The sequence below is a fragment of the Talpa europaea genome (genome assembly GCF_964194135.1).
Source record: "Talpa europaea genome assembly, chromosome: 3".
NCBI classification, from domain to species: domain Eukaryota; kingdom Metazoa; phylum Chordata; class Mammalia; order Eulipotyphla; family Talpidae; genus Talpa; species Talpa europaea.
The window spans coordinates 28793786-28816117 of NC_140069.1; the positions used below are offsets into that span (position 1 = coordinate 28793786).

The following is a 22332-nucleotide window of genomic DNA, read 5'->3' on the forward strand; positions in this document are numbered from 1 at the left end:
AATCATTTCAACTGCTCAAGTCACATGTAGTTAGTGAACAAATACTGGACTTTAAAGACACAAAATATTTCCATCATCACAGACAATTCCAATTCCTCGTTTTCAAGGGAATAAAAATTAGACTACTACTGGTAAGACATCCTATTAGAAAATAAAAGTTTTAGCAAATGAGTAGTTTTATTATTAATAAGCAATTCAAAGGTATATATCAGGCCCAATCCACTTGGTCAGTGATTTTTAAATTAGTACATACACATACTATTGCCATGTGAAGGTTCAAAACAATAAAATATGCTTTAGGTACACTCTTCAATATTACTAATTCTTAGAATTAATTCTTGGCATCCTCTAATTAATCAATTATTTAATATTTTGTTTTTTGGATTCAAGTTTTTAAGAAATAAAATATAAAGAGTATGAACATGTCTACAAACAGTTTTCTTAGCAAATAAATTTCAAATTTAGAGCCTCCCTGGTGGCGCAAGGGGTTAAGATGCAACCTATGAAACTATCCACAGCCACTGTATCACAAGTTCGATCCCCAGCCAGGGAGCTACCCACATGGTGCAGCAGACCTCTCCTGATTCGCCTGCTGCTCCCCTCAGTAGTGTACTTCAGTTGATCTGTCTATTCTGCACCCCACTGTCTCTGATGAATCCTCTCACCCTCCACACCTCTGGCCTGTACCTCAGTTCTTGTATATATAAATAAATAAATCTTTTTAAAAAAATACATAAATTTCAAATTTGTCTATCAGTTGAAAAAAAAACACCATATTATTTGATTTTACATATTAACATATGATTTAGAGACCGATATTATACAAATGTATGCAAATTAAATAAATGATAATAGGATAGCAATAGGATAGCAATGAAAGAAACCCTCTTGATGCTTCTTTCCCTCTCTATGATAATAATCATCATTACTGAGTATTTGCTATAAGACACTATTTTACATTCATTATCCCTTATGATACTTATATGGCTCTGTTAAAACTGAGGCACGGTTATGGTAAATAATCTGTCTAATGTTAGCTTATAAAGAGCAAAGCTGTAATTAAAACTCTGGCACCTTACTCCAAAGTGCATGTCTTATCCATTATGTTGGAAGAATATATATATGTATTTCCCCATTACTATCCATTATCTCCCACTGTCCTTTTCTCCCTTGCAGCTCAATCTTAACCTCTGAGTACTACTCACCGCACTAATTAATATCCACTAGTTTTTTGTATTTTACTTTGACAAATCATTCACTATATTTATGTCCACTACTTATCTGAGTCATTCTGTCTTGTTTTACTATACATAATTCCCTGGAACTGCCTCCATTTTGCAGAAAATAGCTGCATTTCATCTTTCATTATGGCTAAATAATATTCTTTAGTGTGGATATACCACCACATCTTTGTGATCCAATTGCCTACTGATGGGCATTTAGGCTCTCTCCATGTCCCATCATGTTGTGAGAATATAAAGTGGAAATATTTCAAGGATATTCTAGAAATTTAGCAAGACAGGAAATTTTTTAAGCTTTGAAAATATTTTAAAAGCTTACAATATGAATTCTAGTTCTGGTAGTTACTTTAGATAACGTGCTGCAATTTAGCCTATAAAATAGATAGTAATTATGTATTTCTAATAAGCACTCTGGATAATCAGGAATTATCTTGAAAATGTGAATAGCTGCATATCTTCTCATCTGAAAAATTCTAAAATATGTAATACGTAAAATATGTAATTCTAAAAATTACGCATACACATCAAAATATATGTACAAAAAGATTCATATTCGCATTGTCTGGAAAAGCAAAATTTTGGAAATGTCTGAAATGTCCATTATAGGCAGAACAGATAAATCATTATGACAATACTGAATTAAGCAAAGCAAAATATTCCCTTTCCTCCTTCAAACATTAAAAAATTTAACTAAATATTACCTAATTTTAATTGTTACAACCCATAATAGCATTGTTAATTATACATCACATTTGAAACGGGCATGTAATAGGTAAAAAATAAAAATCAAGTGTATTAAAAAACAAGTCTGTGGTTATCTTAATCTGAGGCTTTATTAACTTCCTATAATTGTATGTCATTTCATATTTTCCTAGTTTGCAAGCTTAAAAATTTCATTAAATTTATCAGAGTTAAGTGGCTAGAAAAGGTTTAGAATCCAAGGACAATTGTTTTAATAACAAAAAATATATACACTATTCTTAACATTTACTCACCAGAAATATCCATGAATGCACGATCCCATAATTCACCAACTGTATAGCATTCTGCAGAAGTGATGTTGACTGAAAGAACAATATCATCTTCAACATATTTTAGTATGAGATTATTTATAACAATGTTTACATTATTTACAACTCGTCTAATCAAACTCTGGACATAACCTATAAAATAGAAAAAAAGGAATCTATTAGTTGTATACTTGTCAATAAATACTTATTTTTAAACTCATTAATGAATTTAGTATGTTAAGAGGATTATTTATCATATTGTGCAAAAAGGAAACTAACATTCACATAGGTAAATGGCATGCTAAAGTGACCCTAATGAATGGCAAGTCCAACCTACAAAAGCCATTATCAGGAAGTTCTAAATAGTGAAGAATTCAAGTATAAGACAAACCATAGAGATCATACCCTTTGTAATACTGTAATAGTAGACCCCACTCACTGATTATACTATACTAGGAATACTTAGCCTATTTAGGGAATACTCTGCCTAGTTTATAAACATTTTCTAAAATTAAACAATATTAATAAACATCAGACTATTAAAATGTTAAAAAAGCTTCTTTCAGTTTCTTTTTGACCTAGGTGGCATCTTCTCTTAGCATTTCAAATAATCATAAAAATTGAGGGAAAATAGGTAGTAGAAACATGGTTATCCTACTGTAGTCAACCATTTACACACACACACGTAACTGAAACAGAATAGGGGGAAAATATGAATGAGAAAGGAAATGTAGACAAAGAGCTAAAGAGGGAAAAAACACAAGAAAAATATTAAAATGGAAAATACTGGAAAGACAATTATCTGATAAACATTCCAACTATTAGACTCTCGTCAATGTTTTTTCAGAAAACCAAGCCCTAATTGCCCAAGATGGCAAGCATTCTCTCTCTCTCTCTCTCTCTCTCTCTCTCTCTCTCTCTCTCTCTCACACACACACACACACACACACACACACACCCATTCAGAAACAATGTCTTCTATTTTGTATTCAATATTTTCTGCAGACAAGGTTTTTTGAGTAACTATTAATAATCTCTCTCCTCAAATACCTGAGTTTCCATTCGCTTCCACAAAATTGGGCTGGATATTAATTTAACTGGGAATACATATGAACTTCACCAAGGAAGTGAATAGCCTGAAGTTCTATGCAAATTTTGAATGTGCGTATGTGGGCCTATAACTTTTCAAAAAATTTCCAAGGACCCATATCCCAATAAAGACATATTACTAGACAGAAAATTTAAAGTAGCTTCTTATTCCACATTTTAATGATACTGTGACTCTGATCACCAAAACCTGAAACTTCAGTTTTGTGAGTATGGAAATAACTAAATACCTATTATGAACCCGATACTGTATCAGAATAGGAGCTGGCAAAATAAGACCTTGCCATCTGCTTCTGTATATAAAGTTTTATTGAAACATACTCACACACATTTGTTTATTTACTGCTTATGGTGCATTTCATACTGCATGGGAAGAGTGCAATTGTGACAAAAAATATATGACTTGCGAAGTCTAAAATATTTAATAACTGTCCCTTACAGAAACTATTTGCTGATATCTATGTAAATTGATAAAGATCAAAGATAAATAAGTTCTAACTTCTGACACTGTGTGCAACATAATTTTTAGTATATACAATAAATATTTTCATTAAAATGTGTGTCTAGAAACATATACACACACACACATATTATGCATAAAGGGGTAAAAAGGAAAGAAATAATTATATAACAAAACCAAGAAAGTAGAAGATATGCAAAGGAATACAAAATTTATCTCTATACTTCCCATCAGAGAATTTTTTTTTTTAAGATTTATTTATTTTTACACAAGAGCTGGGGTACAGGCCAGAGGTGCGGGAAGGTGAGAGGATTCACCAGAGACAGAGCAGGGAGCAGAACAGGCAGATGACAGAAATAACCTGCTGAGGGGAGCAGCGGGCACGACAGAAGTCTGCCACACCATGTGGGATTCTCGCCGGCCAGCCTGGATCCTCAAACCCTCACTGCAGAGGCCGCAGACAGCTTCACAGCATGGCGCTCAAACAGCTGCACCACCCGGGAGGCCCGAGAATTTATTTTTAATTAGTAACTATTTAATAAGAAAATTAACAGGCCACAAATAAATTAAAGAACAGTGCCCTTTAAAGACCCTACAATAAAAATAAAAGTCAAAAAGGGGCCTCTCTGGTGGCGCAGTGGTTGAGTGCTGGGTTGCGAAGCTGCCCTCAGCCTCTGCAGCACCGGTTCAATCCCCGGCTGCTCCCTGGCCACCGGAGGAGGGTCCCACATGGCGTGCAGACTTCTCCTGCCACCCGCTGCTCCCCTCAGCAGTGTACTTCGGTCCTTCTGCCTGCTCTGCTCCCAGCTCTGGCTCTGGTGAATTCTCTCACCCTCCTGCGCTTCTGACTGTACCCAGTGCTTGTATAAATAAATAAAAAATAAATAAATCTTAAAAAAAAAAGTCAAAAAGTATACACTTCAGAGAGTACAGAGGTGAATAAGCCAGGTATCTAATTTAAAAGTAGGCTAACTTTACAGAGATAAATATGCAGAAAATATACTGAATACATGAATATATAAATAAATACATATATGAAACATCTTCAACTTTCTCTAAATAGGAGTGGATATTTAATGAGATATGCTGTGCCTACAATTCAAAACTGTTTTAAATAGTAATCCAAAGTCCGGAGGCTTATATATCATTAAGAAAGAAAATATGTATGCTTCAAATCAGTCAAATTCAAAATCTTTTGACCTCTCTCCCTTTTTCCCAGGAAGAATATTATCATAATGGAGCGTAAGTACATGCAATTGCACAAGTTTCTTAAAACATTACTAATCTTTGCTACGTGCTATATTCTATAAGGTTTTCTATTCTATGCCATATATTTTCTTAAGTGTCTGCCATGACCCATTGAATTGCTTTCAGAAAGCAAGAATTGGTTAGGATTCATAATCTGATAAAGATTATTCTAGACAATAAGAACAGAAACTGCAAAAAGATATTAAATATTGATTTGCCCCCTTTTCCCATTAGAGAACCACCATCCTTCCAGGGTATAAAACAAACACTACTGACAACACCAAAACTTTTCTCAAAAAGCATTTATGAATCTAATTAAGTATTCAAACTCTAAAATTGTAACCAGAGATCCTGGAGGAAACGTATTTATACTAGAAAACATAAAGCGCAGGAGCTCATCTCTACCATGAGAGAAACTTAATATGGTACTTGGAAAGGATAAGATTGCCAGAAATGGGGGCTCAAGTAACCATAGGACTTAAACTTGAAAATGATTTACCATTATCCAACTGGATCCTTTTTTTTCCCCCTTTGGCAAGATTAAGTTTAACTATTCTGATACCCAGTAATTACCCAAGTTACTTCCTTTAAAAACTCCTTAACTGTGATTTATGTCAGCATGAGAGGATACATGTCTTTCTATTAGTAAAGTCAGAAAAGTACATGTTAATCCAAAGCTACCTCAACTAGTTCATACAGAGTACAATTCTGTTTTATGCCATTTAAAAAAGGATGTTTTACGGTTGCATTTGTTTCTTTGTCTTATGCTGCTAAAAACAAGATATTCTAAAACAGACATTTCAAAAATCATTAAAAGGGGCCTCCCTAGTGGTGCTAGGGGTTAAGCACTGCACTATGAAGCAATCCGCAGCCTCTGCAGCACAAGTTCAATCCCGGACCCTCCAGGGAGCAACCCACATGGCACAGCAGACCTCTCCTGTCTCAGCCGCTACTCCCCTCAGCAGTGTATTTCGGTCAGTCTGCCTGTTTTGTTCCCCACTCTGTCTCTTGGGAATCCTTTCACCCCACCCCACCCCCGCTTCTCTGGCCTGTACCCCAGCTCTTGTATGCATAAATAAATAAATCTTTAAAAATAATAATAAATAAATAATCTGGCCCTCCCCTGGTGGTGCAGTGGTTGAGCATTGGGTTGCAAGGCTGCCCGCAGCCTCTGCAGTGCCAGTTCGATCCCTGGCCACAGGCGAGGGTCCCACAAAAAAATAATAATAATAATAATAATAATAATAATGAATAATCATTCAAAGTCTGGAACATGTTTTGAGTACATGCAGGATAGCCCAAAGAAGATTTTTATCTGTAAAATCAAAACCTGTCAAAACTTTAATTTTTTCCAATTATTTTATAGAAGAAAAAAGTAAAACAAGACTCATGGGTTATACCTAAAACCAATTTTTTTTTTGCCATATTGATGAACAGAATTCCAAATAATGCACTGGCATAGGAAATTTTGAGGGTCGATATCTGAAAGAGTAGGGGGATTCTCCATGTAATAAAGAACATGCTACAGTTTAATTGAATTTTCCACAAATTTTCCCCAAAGTGTAAGGGAAAAAGAAAGATCTGAAACCACCACACTACTCTTACCAGAACTGAAAATATTTAGAAGTAAAATTTATTCTGGCACCTTTCCTAAAGTCAGAGAGATTACTAAGGCCTAAATGATAGAATTTAAGAATATGTAAGTAACAACACTAGCTAATAATGTTCAACTCAAATGTAACTCAGAATACATACTGGACGAAGGGCTGGGAAATAGTATACCTTACTCCAGCCTCTTGAAAGTGAGGCAGATGGTGCTAGTACACTGTCAAAAATTAATTAGGTTAAAACCAGCAGAAAGCCTATAAGCCTCTGGAACAGAAAACAAACATATACCAATACCAACTATACCTCAGAGAAAAAGAAGTAACTGAGAAAATGGAAAGAGAAGTGACTGATAGATGACTCATGTTAAAAAAAAAAAGGAGAGGAGTAATGTACCTTGGCATAGAGATGACATGTAATGATCATTGTTTCTTCATTCACTAAATACTTAGGAGGGATCTATTATTTATAATTTCAGGAAATGAAGAAAATATGATGGTCTCTCCTAATAACAAAAAAAATAATTTGGGATCCTGTCTGTGATACATTCTAGCTTGCAAAAACTCAAAATAATCTGTCTTTTCTCCATTTTTTAAGCAGCAAGGGGGGAAAAGTTAGAAAGATATAAAACAAAGAGTGGGAAATTAGCAAGTGTTTGCTTGGAAAAGAAGTCACAAAAAAATCTCAAGGAATAATCATCTACAAAATAGCATCAAAATTTAAATGTAAGACATTAAGGCTCTGTGCTCAATCTGTACTGAAGACATGCGGCAAATGCACATATAATCTAAATTTTATAACACTAAAAATACTGAAAGTGTGTTTTATACAAAGAAAGGTCTACAACATGATAAATAAAAAGTGACATTTGGCTTTATCAATCCCTTAGAAGTTACCTGGTGGTAAATCAGGATCTGTAGGAGCAGCTTGTTGAATTCTTCGTGGTTTCACTGATGCTTTTGTGTTCTCAGTAGTACTACGGTTGGTAGAATTAGAACCACAGCTTTCATGGTCATCCTATTTTTATTTTAAAGAAATAAAAGTATCTATCAACATTCACAAATTAAGAAAACTTGTTGAATACCTGCAGTTTAAGGTGTCTAATGGGATTAGACACTCATAATTTTTTTAGCTCTAGAAAGCTATATAACCAACCTCCACAATTTGAAATAGCATTCAAAAAATAGTAAAGCAGGGGCCTCCCTGGTGGCAGAAAGGGTTAAGATGCAGCACTATGAAACTAGCCACAGTCACTGCAGCATGAGTTCAATCCCCAGCCAGGGAGATATTCACATGGCGCAGCAGAATTCTCCTGTCTCGCCTGCTGCTCAACCTCAGCAGTGTATTTCAGTACATCTGTCTGTTCTGCTCCCCACTCTGCCTCTGGTGAATCCTCTCACCCACCACATTTCTGGCCTGCACCCCAGCTCTTGTATGCATAAATAAATAAGTCCTAAAAAAAATAGCAAGCAGTTTAAAACCACAAATCAATTCTTTCCTCTTTAGTTGGTATCAAAACAGACAGCTTGAGAATCTCAAAAAAGAATTCTTGTATATGATTTTAGCAAAAGAAGACGATTTCATGGAAGCTTTCTGGCTTTTTTTATATCCATAAGAACAGGTTTATTAAAAAGGGGAAGAAGAATAAAGGACACTTGCACGGATACCAACAGGCAGAAAGAGCTCAAGGAAATTTTTAAACACTTTCCAGCTCTGAAAGGAAAAAAAAAAAAAAAAGAGGACATTCACTTCCCCCTATTTGCTGTTTATATAGTAAGACTTCACTATTTTGCAAATTAAAAATCCAACCTCTCTTCTTATTTTTTTTAACACTTTAAAAGGACAGGTTTATTAGGAAAAGGAGAAAGAAAAACGAGGCACCTGCATAGTCACAGGTGGGCAGTATGAGCTGCCTTAATCATCTTAATCATCAATCAATACATATTTTTGAAATCTATCCCATCATTTATGTAATGCAAATGACCAATCTTTTCCTGTCTTGAGTCAATATTTATATAATGCTGTTATGTGATTATTTTTGGATTTAGAAAGACAAATTAGATACAATACTGATCCTCAAAGATTTTAGAATCTTAAAAAGTATATAATTAGTTTCACAGGAATTTTTTTGTTCATTTTTTTAAGTAACAGGAACATAGGTTAAGATTGAAGGCTAAACAAGGGGAAAACTATAAACAAAAATAAAACCGGATAAACACATACAGCACAAGGAATGGTAATTAGTTCAAATAAAGTTAGAGTATACAATGTTTAAGAAAAAAGAACAAGCCCAATATCTATAGGTATGGACAGCTTTAACAAAACCAGGGTAATGTTGAGTACTATAGAGATCATCTCAGTCCTCAATTAGGTCACATAATTCAGAATTTGGTGATCAAGAGGAGGATACCAATAATCTGTAGAAAGGAGATTTTATAGTTCTACACACGGACCAGAGGGAGAATGAGAAGTTTATGAGGAATGAATAAGCATAAATTTCTCTTTTGAGAAGACAGGTGTTTTAATATGGAGGCAATAGATGGGGAGGGGCAATAACATGAGGTAAAATCATCTACATCTTTATTCTTTTTTTAGGGATAAAAGCACATTGTGCTTGAAGGAAAGATCCATGAGGGGTGAGAGATAAAATCTAACATCACAAAGGTGTACTAGGTGTATTACAATGATGTATTAGGCATCATAAATTCATTAACCATTAGTAAAACAATCTTAAAAGTACAACAATGGTGATAAAATTAGCTTTGTTTTTTATATATCTGAAGAAAAACTTTTGAAAACAAATTTACCCAGCTAACAAGGTACTAGAGACAAATAAGAACAATGATAAAATGCCCTTCAGAAAACAAAAATTCTTATTCAATAAAACATTAAGTGGATTATACAATAAAGATGACTCTGCAAAATAACATGGCTTCAATGCCAGAGATAGATTATCAAAAAAAGAATTTCTGTTGGAAATTTCAATACAAGCAAATAGTAAGAGATTTCTTATCATAAACAATGAAAATTTTCACATGAATTTGAGTTAATGCAACGTTTAAGTTAATGCAATATAAACATTAGTGTTTTATTCCACAAAACACACTATTCAATCTTAATAATCACATATTCTGTTATTTTGGGAGATGTTATAGTCTAAAATGCTAAATGACTACTACTGTGAGTAAAACCTTACTGTAATTACTTTTAGTTCAACTTACATCTTTAAAAATGTCTGCAGTCATACACTTCTGTATAACATTAACATTAAAAGCACACTATTAATTTTTGAAACATATGGTTGTCTCAAAAGTCCAGAAGTAAAACAGTTTCATTACAGAAATGTGAAAAAGTTCCAAATGAACTGCCAAAACTAGCATAATTATGAGAATATTTAACACTGAAACCATCTGAAATCACATACTGTACATAGATTACAGTGATGTCATAATAAACATAGCCGCCAAAATGCACTAAAACTACTTCAGTTCAATAAATCTGGCATACACAAGATGACAAACATTTTAGAGCAAAAGAAAGAACAAGTTGTTTTTATTTTGTTTTATTAAGTTATTAGCAGCAAAAAGGGGTATAGTACATAGACTAAGTTTTCAAATAGTTTTTAATAAACGACAGAAAATAAAGTCTCCCTACAAACTACACATTTTTATTATTCATAAGAAAACCAAGCTAAATAATTTTATTTGCTTAAGTTTATAATAAAATGAAAGTTTAGTGTCCTTTAAAAATGAGTATTATTTGTGATATTCACAGAATATATATTAATGAACATTACCAACTATGTGGACATTTCTTAATTATGGTTAGGAAATTATGGCTGCACATGTAATTAGAAAGTAATCCTTTCAAAAATTTGAACCTGTTTTCATTTCAATTTCATTCTACTTGTATTGATACAAGTTTCCATTCAAATCCTGCTCCAAATAAAGCAACACAAGAATTGATACAAGTTTCCATTCAAATCCTGCTCCAAAATAAAGCAACACAAGAATTATAATATTTACTATCAAAACTGGAATTACTTCCATCATTAGTTTGAGTTCATCATCTGCTTTTAGCCAGAATGCACACTTTAGACTATTACACATTTCACTTCACTGATCAAAGACTCTAATTTCTAATAAAAGAAACTCTGTTCTCAAAAATACTAGCTAAAATATTTTGAGATAATTTTTAACCCCAAACACATTACAGTTGTATCTTTGTTCTTTAGGTTGCAGTTTTTCCAAAAAGTCTGGTCAGTATAGTTCATGGCAAAAGAATGTTTCCTCTTGGGGACCACACAGCTATTTCTGAATATACTGCCCTTTGCTCCTCATGAAACAAATAATGTCCTTTCCTTACAAGTTCCTAACAGAGGGAGAATGTGGCAAGCACTGTATATAGATGCATTATTTGCAAACTCAGAGATCATGGGCTCATGTTGCAAGCTTTTCACCTTAGCTCTCATGGAACTAGTTGATTAAAACTTCAAAACCATCAACTCCCAGATTCACAATGTGCAAGACTGAGGACAAAACTTAAAACAAGTGACTGAATCATTGCAAGTACTTATTTAGAAATAGACAAAAGGTTAAAATACATGAAAGAGGTGAAAAAGAAACTGAAGGTGGGAATAAGAACTTAATGTTTTATACTCTTCAGTCTTTTTACACTAAACTTGGCAAGCAGAAAAGGACTAAGGCACAACTGGCAGCACTGGTGACCAAAAAGCTCCTGACACACAATATGAGGGCCTTAAAAATGAACTCCAGCAGGCTCTTAGGGACATTCATTTCTAACTTCTCCAGTAGCAAGTACAGTGGTTATTGTCAGCTTAGAAAAGTACTGACAAGTTACAATCAGAGTGCCAAATAAAGTTATCAAACCAGAAATACTTAGAGAACAAAAGAAAATGCCAGAGAATACACATTCACTAGCTTTCATGGTTAAAAAAAAAAAAAAAATGGCTATCTCTGGCTCACCTCTATCCTGCCAGGAATATTAATAAACATAACTGTCAACATTAAAAAAAAATACAAAGCACACTTAAGTAAAAGGAGTAATTTTGTCTTGATCCTCACAAACAGAGAAATAGCTCACTTAAGAGGGCAAAGCTGAATTTTTATTATGTTACATTTGAATAGTGAAACAAATGACTAAACTATAAACACTTATGTTAGGGGTTCTCTCTTCTCTCTCTGAGATCCATGCTATTCAGTAAGAGTTCAAGAGCCATTTTCCCCACATGATGTGACCATTACACATCCTTCCTCTGCCTTCTTTTCACACACACAGTTACCTGAACTAGGATGCTACCTCAGTCAAAAAATGATCAAACTATGACCGATAACAGCAACACTGTATTAGGGATATTTTGTTCTTTATCACTGCACACATCTCTTCCTTCATTCCAGTAAGGGTGTATCACATTGCTACCTTTTCTTAAATCACTGGATTAAAGAGATTTGACCCACTCGTATATTTGTAAGGTATAAGAAGCAGAAATTAACAAAGGAAAGAACAAAAGTAAATAGAGGCATTGTAGCCTAAGCACCCCCTACCATCTAATTTTCACCAGAATTTACAGGAAGGAATTGAGTGCTTGAACAGATTAATAAAATTGTACTTTGTTTTCTTATATACAACTTCCTTAGCAAGAAATACTTGATCAAAAGTATGTCTTAGGCATTTTGAGAAAAATACAGGTGGTACCCTTGTAGAGGTACTGACTTATCTACTGTAACAAACATATAAAGCTCACAATTAAAGCTGAAAATATTAAGGTGCCTGCGAGCACTGAGTGAAAGTAGCTGAGGCCACATACTGAGTGTTACAGACTGATAAAGCAGATGGTGCCTGAGCCTAAACCTGGTAAGAAGGTATAAAAGAGCCGCCTGAAGCAGACTCAGAGAAGTCCTAAAAACTGGCTTGGAGCAAAGGACTAGCGGGAGGCTACTCTTCAGAGTCCAGCTTGCTCCTGCTCCTCGCTCTCCGGCACACCTGCACTCCCTGGCTCGGCTTCCCGATAGCGGCACAAGCTGCCTATCAGCTCAATACCCTGCATGACCATCTGCACTCGAGCCTAGAAACTTCCAGTAGCCCGAGGACTTTCACTTAGGTGGAAGGCCCGGCTAAGACATGTCAAGGCTACTGTCTTCAGTCAAAGGTACTAGGGAACTTGGGGTTGGCTTGCCTCTTTGAACTTAAGTGTGTGTGTGACCAATACAGTAATAAAATTCTCTTTGAGAGTCAGCTTCTCACTGAAGCTTATCTATCACACTGGCAACACCTATTTAAGGAATAAAACATACATAAAAGGTTAAGAGCAAATAAGAATTTTTTAGTAATTTTAAGTAATCATATTTATTTATATTTATGTATTTGTGATACATATACACACATCACAAAGAAGTAAGAAACCTTTACTAAGCACTTACATGTGCCAGGCCTCAAGTTTTTTTTTTAATTTTTTTTTTTTAAGTGGGGTTGAGGGAGATTCACCAGAGAGAGCAAGAGCAGGGAGCAGAACAGGCAGATGTACGGAAAAACACCACTCAGGGAGCAGCTGGAGAGACAGGAGAGGTCTGCCATGCCATGTGGGTTGTTCCTGGCAGGCCAGGGGACAGAACTCTAACGCAAAGGCCACGGACAGCTTCAGAGAGCTGCACTTAACCCCCTGCACCACCAGGGAGACCCTCAAGTATTTTACGGATGAGGAAAATATGTTTCAAGGTCAACAGATCTGAGGCAAACAACAGGGAAGTAGGGGGCGGGAGATGAAGGGGTCAAAATAGGGAAGGAAGAGCACAAGGTAATGTGATGATAGATCACAGGTGCTATGCAAGTGGGAGAACCAAGGGAACTACATCTGAGGGGAGAAATCAAATACTGTCCCAAAATTAACAAAGATATAAGAAAATGGGAAGGGGAGTGAGTGAGGAATCAAAAAGATAGGAAGTGATAGAGCTGGGAGGAACATACAGATCTGACTGACTGAAAAATCCCTGTGACCAGGAAACAGGAAATGAAGAAGGAAAAACAAGAAGGAAGGAGAATGGCAGGAAGAAAGGGGAAAAGAGTGATTTTATGGTACTTCCAACATGTCACCCACTGCTAGTGACATTACATTCATATATCTTAATCCTTTTAACCACCCTATCAATTAGACAACTATCCCTCAATCAAGTGTATCCCATTTAAACACAAAGAAACTAAGGCATAAAGAGATTTAAATAAATAGTTCAAAATCAGACTATTAAATGACATGATCCTAACAAGGTATTGTTCTACTGTCTCCCTAAGAGAAAAGGTCAAGTAAATATTACAGTACTAATTATCATACATCTGAGAACGAAAAGAATTCTGTGAACATGAATAGTCAAGAAAACCACACAACAGATACATTTGAAAAGACTACCTTAAAACGGGAAAAAAAAAATAAAAAACCGGAGTTGGGGGTGGAAGAAATATTCATTGTCATATTGAAAAGGAAATAAGTAGTCCAATTAGGGTAAAATAGAGCACTATGAAATATTACATTGTAAAATGAAACTGGAGCAAGTGATCTGTACCATAAATATCAGTCTAAGAAATTTAAAGTTTATTCTATATATTGACAAGCCAATGAAATATGCATGCAAGAAACTTTAAAAGAACTTCATTCAAGAAGAAGAATCTTCTCATTAAAATAAAATGAAAGGAGGGGCCTCCCCAGTGGCACAGCAGTTGAGTGCTGGGTTGCGAAGCTGCCCACAGCCTCTGCAGCACAGGTTTGATCCCGGCCACCTAGTGAGGGTCCCACATGACGCGCAGACCTCTCCTGCTGCCCGCTGCTCCCCTCAGCAGTGTATTTCATCAGTCTGCCTACTCTGCTCTCCTACTCTAACTCTGGTGAATTCTCTCACCCTCCCGCGCTTCTGACTGTACCCAGTGCTTGTACAAACAAATCTTTAAAAAAAAAAAAAAAAAAACATAAGAAGACACCACCTCACCCTTCAGGATGGCTCATACCAAAAAGAACAGAAACAAGAAATGCTGAAGGTAAGATACAGCTGCTGTTAGAAAAGCCCTATCAATACCTAAAGAAACAGAATTATCCCAAAGGTTAAATCCAGAAATCAGAATTGTTAAGCAAAGAAAGATGCAACACCTTTTTCAAACAAAAGTTGAAAAAACTTATAGTAAGATGAAATGAACTGCAAAAAAAATAATAAAAGAAGTTCTTCTAGCTAAAGTAAAATGTTGCAAGATTAAAGTCTTCATCTATATAAAGGAATGAAAAGTGCCAGAAAAAAACTATGTGGGAAAATTCAACACTTTTTCTTCCTTTTTAATTTCTTAAAAACTCAACATTCAGAGTAATCATGTATTGTAAATTTGTAACATACACAGAAGTAGGAATTACAGCAACATTAGCACAAATGGTCATAGAGGATAGAGAGAACTATACTTCTACAAGCACAGTGAGGAATAATAGAGTATCCATTAAGAGGTACATTATAATTTCAAAGCAGAAGATGGTAAATTAGACAAGATGGTAAGTTGACAAGTATTGTCAACCTTAGAACAACTGCTAAAAACTGAAAGAGGTATAGCAAATAAACCAATAATGGAGACACAATGGAATGCTAAAATATACTCCACTGATGCAAAAAACAATAGGGGGGGGAGGGAAGTAAAGAACAAAATCAGGTGGGACAAATAGAAAAATAAGACATTAGATTTAAACCTGCTATGTGAAAAATTAATAAATGTGAATCATCTAAAATATTCCAATTAGTAGGGAGAAAATGTTAGACTCGTAATACCCAACCATCATCTCTTAATAGAAAACTCAATTAAAATACAAACTCAGAAAGACATCCCCTGCTCATGGATTGGAAGAATAAACATTATTAAAATGGCCATCCTACCAAAAGCAATATACAGATTCAATGCTATTCCAATAAAAATTTCAATGTCATTCTTCAAAGAAATAGAACAATTATTGATGAAATTCATATGGAATCACCAAAAACCCCAAATAGCCAAAGCTCTCCTGAAAAAAAAAAAAGAAGGGAATGGAGGCATCACACTCCCAGACTTCAAACTATACTACAAAGCCATAATCATCAAAACTGCATGGTATTGGAACAAGAACAGACACACAAACCAATGGAATCAAATAGAAAATCCAGAAAATAAACCCACAGATTTATGGTCAACTAATTTTTGACAAAGGAGCAAAGACTATGCATTGGAGCAAAGAAAGTTTGTTCAATAAATGGTGCTGGGAAAACTGGGTCGCTACATGCAAAAGAATGAAGCTTGACCACTACCTCACACCATACACAAAAATCAACTCAAAATGGATTAAAGAACTAGACATAAGACCTGAAACCATAAAATACATAGAAGGAAATATAGGCGAAACACTACGTGATATACACATCAAAGACATCTTTACAGGGCCTCCCGGTGGCGCAGTGGTTGAGCGCTGGGTTGTGAAGCTGCCCACAACCTCTGCAGCGCCGGTTCAATCCCTGGCTGCTCCCCAGCCACTGGAGGAGGGTCCCACATGGTGCGCAGACCTTTCCTACCACCCGCTGCTCCCCTCAGCAGTGTGCTTCGGTCCTTCTGCCTGCTCTGCTCCCAGCTCTGGCTCTGGTGAATTCTCTCACCCTCCCACTCTTCTGAATGTACCCAGTGCTTGTATAAATAAATAAATAATAAATAAAATAAATCTTTAAAAAAAAAAAGACATCTTTACAGACACATCGCCCAAATCAGTGATAGTGAAGGCAAAGATAAACAGGTGGGACTACATCAAATTAAAGAACTTCTGCACAGCAAAAGAGACAATAACCAAAACAAAGAGAAACCCCACCGACTGGGAGAACGTTTTTGCACACAACACTAATGATAAAGGACTGATCACAAAAATCTGCAAAGAGCTGATGAGACTCAACAACAACAAAGAAAACAATCCAGTCAAAAAATGGGCAGGAAAGCTAAAAAGAAACTTCTCTGAAGAGGAAATGCAAATGGCCAACAGGCATATGAAAAAATGTTCAACATCACTTGTCATCAGGGAAATGCAAATCAAAACTACCATGAGATACCATCTTACACCAGTGAGAATGGCACATAGTAAAAAAAACTAGCAACAACAAATGTTGGCGAGGATGTGGAGAAAAAGGAACTCTCCTGCACTGTTGGTGGGAGTACAAACTGGTCCAACCACTATGGAGAACTGTGTGGAGATTTCTGGACCTACTAAACATAGAGCTTGCATATGATCCAGCAATTCCACTCCTAGGTATTTACCCAAAGGACACAGAAACATCGATTCCAAAGAGCACCTGCACCCCTATGTTTATAGCAGCACTATGTACAATAGCTAAGCTTTGGAAACAACCCAAATGCCCAAAAATAGATGACTGGATCAAGAAGATGTGGTACATATATACCATAGAATATTACTCAGCATTCAAAAAAGATAAACACATGCAATTTGCAGCAACATGGATGGCGCTGGAAGGGATCATGCTCAGCAAAATAAGCCAGAAAGAAAAAGAAAAATACCGGATGGTCTCACTCATAGCAGGAATCTACAAAACTTAAATAAGGGACCAGGAAAATGAATAACTATAAGAAAGTGAAAATCAAAATCAACAAAAAATTATGAACCAGAGACACTCTATGGGGGGTGGGGTGCGGGGAGGGGAGGGATTGGGGTCAAAATAAGGGGGTTGCAATTGTATGGGGAATATAAAAATAAAATTTATTTAAAAAAAAATACAAACTCAGTTCAGGTACAAAATACAAGATACTCCCAAGTTTCAAACAGAAAATCATAGCAAAACAAACAAGGTCAAGAAAACTAGCAGCACCTAATCCTCAAAATAAGAGCAGAGAACTGTTGCATTTTATTGACTGAAAGGGAACTTACAGTGCTTAAGAACCAAAGACAAAAAACTAAAGGTGCAGTCTGTGTTCACTATCTTTAATGCCAGATAACCCACTGGGATGGCTTACGGCTAAGGGGAAAAATAATTTGCAGTCATCAACAAATGCAAAGTCTCAAGCCAGCATTTTTCATTTTGTTTGCAGCATTTAGACACATAAATTATAGTGTCTGCAGTACCAAACACTGTAAGTAAGGTAGTATTGCCACTTCTATTACAACCTCACATTTCCATTCATTCATATCATTCATACACAGTCCTTCATGAAACTAAAAACCACTCTTACTTATTCAGTCAAATACAACTTTCTTCTTGAGAAGATTAAAGAATGATGAGAGAATAAACATACTTTTATAAGCTCAAAAAAGAAAAAGCTCTTTCCAAGGATGAAACAGACACAACTGAAGTACCCAAAAAAAAAAAAGGATCCAACATGGCAAGAATTAAAACTTCCTCAAACCAAAAATCCACTTTATGCCATGTCTGATTTTTGTGTAACATAAATCTCAGGTTAATAAAAGATTCTGTGATTTAAACCCATAAATGTATTTTTTAAAGAACCATTCTTTATAACACATGTTATCTTCCAAATAGCTAACTAAGAGTCCTCATTCTACTATTTCTCACTGGGAAGATCTAGACAGATTTCCCACTCCTTACTCTACACCTGTAGTCCTCAAATGTTTTGCTTTTAAGACCTTTCACTATCTGAAAATTCACTGATGATCTTGAATTTCAACCTAAGAAACCATGATTTCTTCTGTCCCAAGCGTAGGCCTATAATACAGTTTGAAATTAATGTATCTTTATTTTCATCCATTCAAAAGTATGTTTGTGATTCTTAATTTTTTATTTCCTTTTCAATAATGTGTGCAATTATTTCAGCTATATCAGCTGAAAAAATGAAATCCAAAGCAATATAGTTTGTCCCGTGGGTCAACAAAACTACAAACAATATTTCTATAGTAAAATTAAAATCATAACCACTTGTGATTTATCAACTTTTCCTTAAAACACTTCAAAAGGAGAAAAAGGTTCATTTCAGTCTCTCTCATTGGTCACTATGTCTCCAGTATTTAATACAGTACCTATGGCTTAAAGATTAGTCAAATGAACTTTTCAACTTTTCCTTCAAAGAAAGGAAAATAAGTGCTAACACGACAACTGTTAGGTGCTTATCCCAAATGAATAATGCTTACTTCACATATTAATCTTCAGTAAGATCTAACTACTAGTTATGTTAGCATATACTGAGCTTGACAGACAAGTTTCTAACCCTAAAAAGAATCTAAGTTAACTGAACCATAATCCACCCAATCATCCTAAACCAAAGTTTCAGAAGTCATTCCAAAACTTACTCTCTATACTTCCCTCCAGAATCCATCCCAGTTCTCCATGCCCACAGTAAATGACTTAGTTCCATTAGGCCATGAATTTTCTCCTAGAATAGTGCAGAGTGAACCAAAATATTCACCTTAAGTCACCTCCTTCAATGTATTCCTCTACTGTGAAAAAAGTATATATCCTAAAATACAAAGTCACAAAGTTCACACTAGCTTAAAATAATTCAATAATTCCCCATTCTCTGAACCATGGGTCCTAAAAATTTTTAAATTCAGAAATTTTACATTCTTATAATTTACATAGACCCTAGAGATCTTTTGTATTATGTGGTTTATAGCTACCCATATTTGCCATATGAGAAAAGTTTAAAATTCATATATAATTATTTTAAAATAAATATTCCATGACAAACCCACAGCTAACATTGTACACAATGCTGAAAAAGTGAAAGGATTTCCCTTAACATCAGGAACAAGAATGTTCACTTTCAGCACTGTTCATGATAGTATTGAAAGTCATAGCAAGAGCAATCAGGCAAGAAAAAGTAATGAAAGTTCAAATTAGAAAAATAAGTGAAAATGTAATCAGGGAAATGCAAATCAAAACTACCATGAGATACCATCTTACACCAGTGAGAATGGCACATATTAAAAAAACTAGCAACAACAAATGTTGGGGAGGGTGTGGAGAAAAAGGAACCCTCCTGCACTGTTGGTGGGAGTGCAAACTGGTCCAACCACTGTGGAGAGCTGTATGGAGATTTCTGGACCTACTAAACATAGAGCTTCCATATGAGCCAGCAATTCCACTCCTAGTTATTTACCCAAAGGACACAGAAACATCAATTCCAAAGAGCACCTGCACCCCTATGTTTATAGCAGCACTATGTACAATAGCTAAGCTTTGGAAACAACCCAAATGCCCAAAAATAGATGACTGGATCAAGAAGATGTGGTACATATATACCATGGAATATTACTCAGCATTCAAAAAAGATAAACACATGCAATTTGCAGCAACATGGATGGCGCTGGAAGGGATCATGCTCAGCGAAATAAGCCAGAAAGAAAAAGAAAAATACCGGATGGTCTCACTCATAGCAGGAATCTACAAAACTTAAATAAGGGACCAGGAAAATGAATAACTATAAGAAAGTGAAAATCAAAATCAACAAAAAACTATGAACCAGAGACACTTTTTGGGGGATGGGGGGCGGGAGGGGAGGGATTGGGGTCAGAATGGGGGGGTTGCAATTGTATGGGGAATATAAAAATAAAATTTATTATTTAAAAAATAAATTAATTAATTAAAATTAAAACCAAAAAAAAAAGAAAAAGAAGTGAAAATATCACTATTCACCCATGACATGATAAACAATGTATTTACTCATGTCCACAGATGAACTGATTTTCCTATTTCTTCAGATGCTACAGCAATCAAGACAAGTGTGACTCTGAGGCACTACAAATGAATGGAGAAGCTAAAATATGAGAAGAGAAAGTGTTACAAGAGGTCAGGTTGAAAAGATGGGGAAGAATTACAAAAGCAACAGGAGGATAGTCATTAATAAATGTTAAGCAAAACAGCTGAACGATCTGGTTAACATTTTAGGAAAGTCATGCCTGGAGGCAGTGTGAAAAATGGTTTGGAGAGAAAAACCAATGAAAATTGAAATAGATATATTCAAGAGATAGTAGAGCAGTAGATCCAGAGTATGATGAATAACTGAATATAGGGATGTAGAAAGTTAAGGAATTCTTCAGGGTTTCTGGTTTTGATTGAAGAAAAGTAGAATTGTTCACTGAAATTGGAAATGTATCAAGAGGAAAAGATTTGCGTTTATGATAAATTTAGTCTGGAATATCCTGTGAGGCATCTATGGTAAGGTCTTTGCTTTGAGTGTTCGGAGTTCAAAAAAAAGAGAGATTGAACCCTGAAATAGAATTTTATGAGTAAACAGTATATAACGATTACTAAATGCACAGGGAATTTATCCACAGACAGGACTAAAATAATGTAAGCCTGGGAAATGCCAACTTAGGAATGAATGGCAAAAAAGAAACAACAAGAAGAGTAAGAGAAAGGGTGCCAGAGAGGTAAGGAAAGACTCAGAGGAGCCACAGTGAAATTTCTTTTCAGAAAGAGATTAAAGTACCAAATAATCACAGTTGAGTGAGGATTAAAAAAGTATCCACTGGATTTTACAACAATGATGCTACTAATGACCTTTTTCCAAAGTGCTTAAAAAGGCATAGTGAAGTCAGATTGAAGAGGTATTAAATAATAACAAAAAGGATACACAAAGATGGAAAATGAATAAAACTCTGTATTTATAGATGACAAGATTATATATAATCTTGTATAATCCCAAGGAATATATATATGTATAATCCCCAGGAATCTCCAAAACACTGCTAGAATAAGTGAAACAAAGGAGCAGACTGCATTATCAGTACACAATAATCACTCATATAATGTAACATATTAATATATAATATGTAATGAATAACTGGAAAGCAATAATCTCACAAATGCTGGAAAGAAAATATTTAGCTATAAATCTAAGAAAACACATAAACTATATGATGAAAAACAAAGATATCAAAGAAAACATAAATAATTAGAATGACACAGGTGCTCATGGATTGGAAGACAAAAGAGTAAAGATGTCAATTCCCCCCCAAATTGATCTACATGTTGAAAGCGGTATCTGCTAAGTCACAACAAGATTTTTAGTAAACACTGACAAGCTTATTCTATAATTCATTTGGAGGTCCTCCCCAGTGGCGCAGCGGTTGAGCGCTGGGTTACGAAGCTGCCCACAGCCTCTGCAGCGCCAGTTCGATCCCTGGCTGCTCCCCGGCCTCAGGAGGAGGGTCCCACGTGGTACGCAGACCTCTCCTGCCGCCCGCTGCTCCCCTCAGCAGTGTACTTCAGTCCTTCTGCCTGCTCTGCTCCCGGCTCTGGTGAATTCTCTCACCCTCCTATGCTTCTGACTGTACCCAGTGCTTGTATAAATAAATAAAAATAATAAAAATAAATCTTAAAAAAAATAAAATAAAATAAAATTTGTTTGGAAAGAAAAGACTCTATTTCAAACAGAACAATTTTGGAAAAGAAAAATTAAGTCAGAGGACTCACACTTGCTGTGCTAAGGTTTACCATATAGGTATAGCAATGAAATCAGTGTTGATACTGGCAGGGAGATAGACAGATTCATCTATGAAACAGAACAGAGAATCCAGAAATAAACCCAAAGAAAAATGTGTGACTGATATTTGACAAAAGTAATTCAATGGAAAAGGGGCAACCTTTTCAACAAATGGCACTGGAACAGGGACATCCATCCATAGGGAAAAGAGAACTTC

General features: G+C 35.4%; 1 protein-coding gene across 4 annotated transcripts in view; it reads right to left on the minus strand.

Annotated features, from left to right (window-relative positions):
- VPS13B (vacuolar protein sorting 13 homolog B) overlaps nt 1-22332 on the minus strand; it is a gene marked incomplete at both ends in the record, with an annotated part of 598760 nt that overhangs the window by 553737 nt on the left and 22691 nt on the right. For all 4 annotated transcript variants that reach the window (XM_084230016.1, XM_084230015.1, XM_084230017.1 and 1 more), the window contains 2 exons: nt 2237-2404; nt 7568-7688. In XM_084230016.1, coding sequence (XP_084086142.1) covers nt 2237-2404; nt 7568-7688 — 289 coding nt within the window. The remainder of the gene's footprint in view (nt 1-2236; nt 2405-7567; nt 7689-22332) is intronic.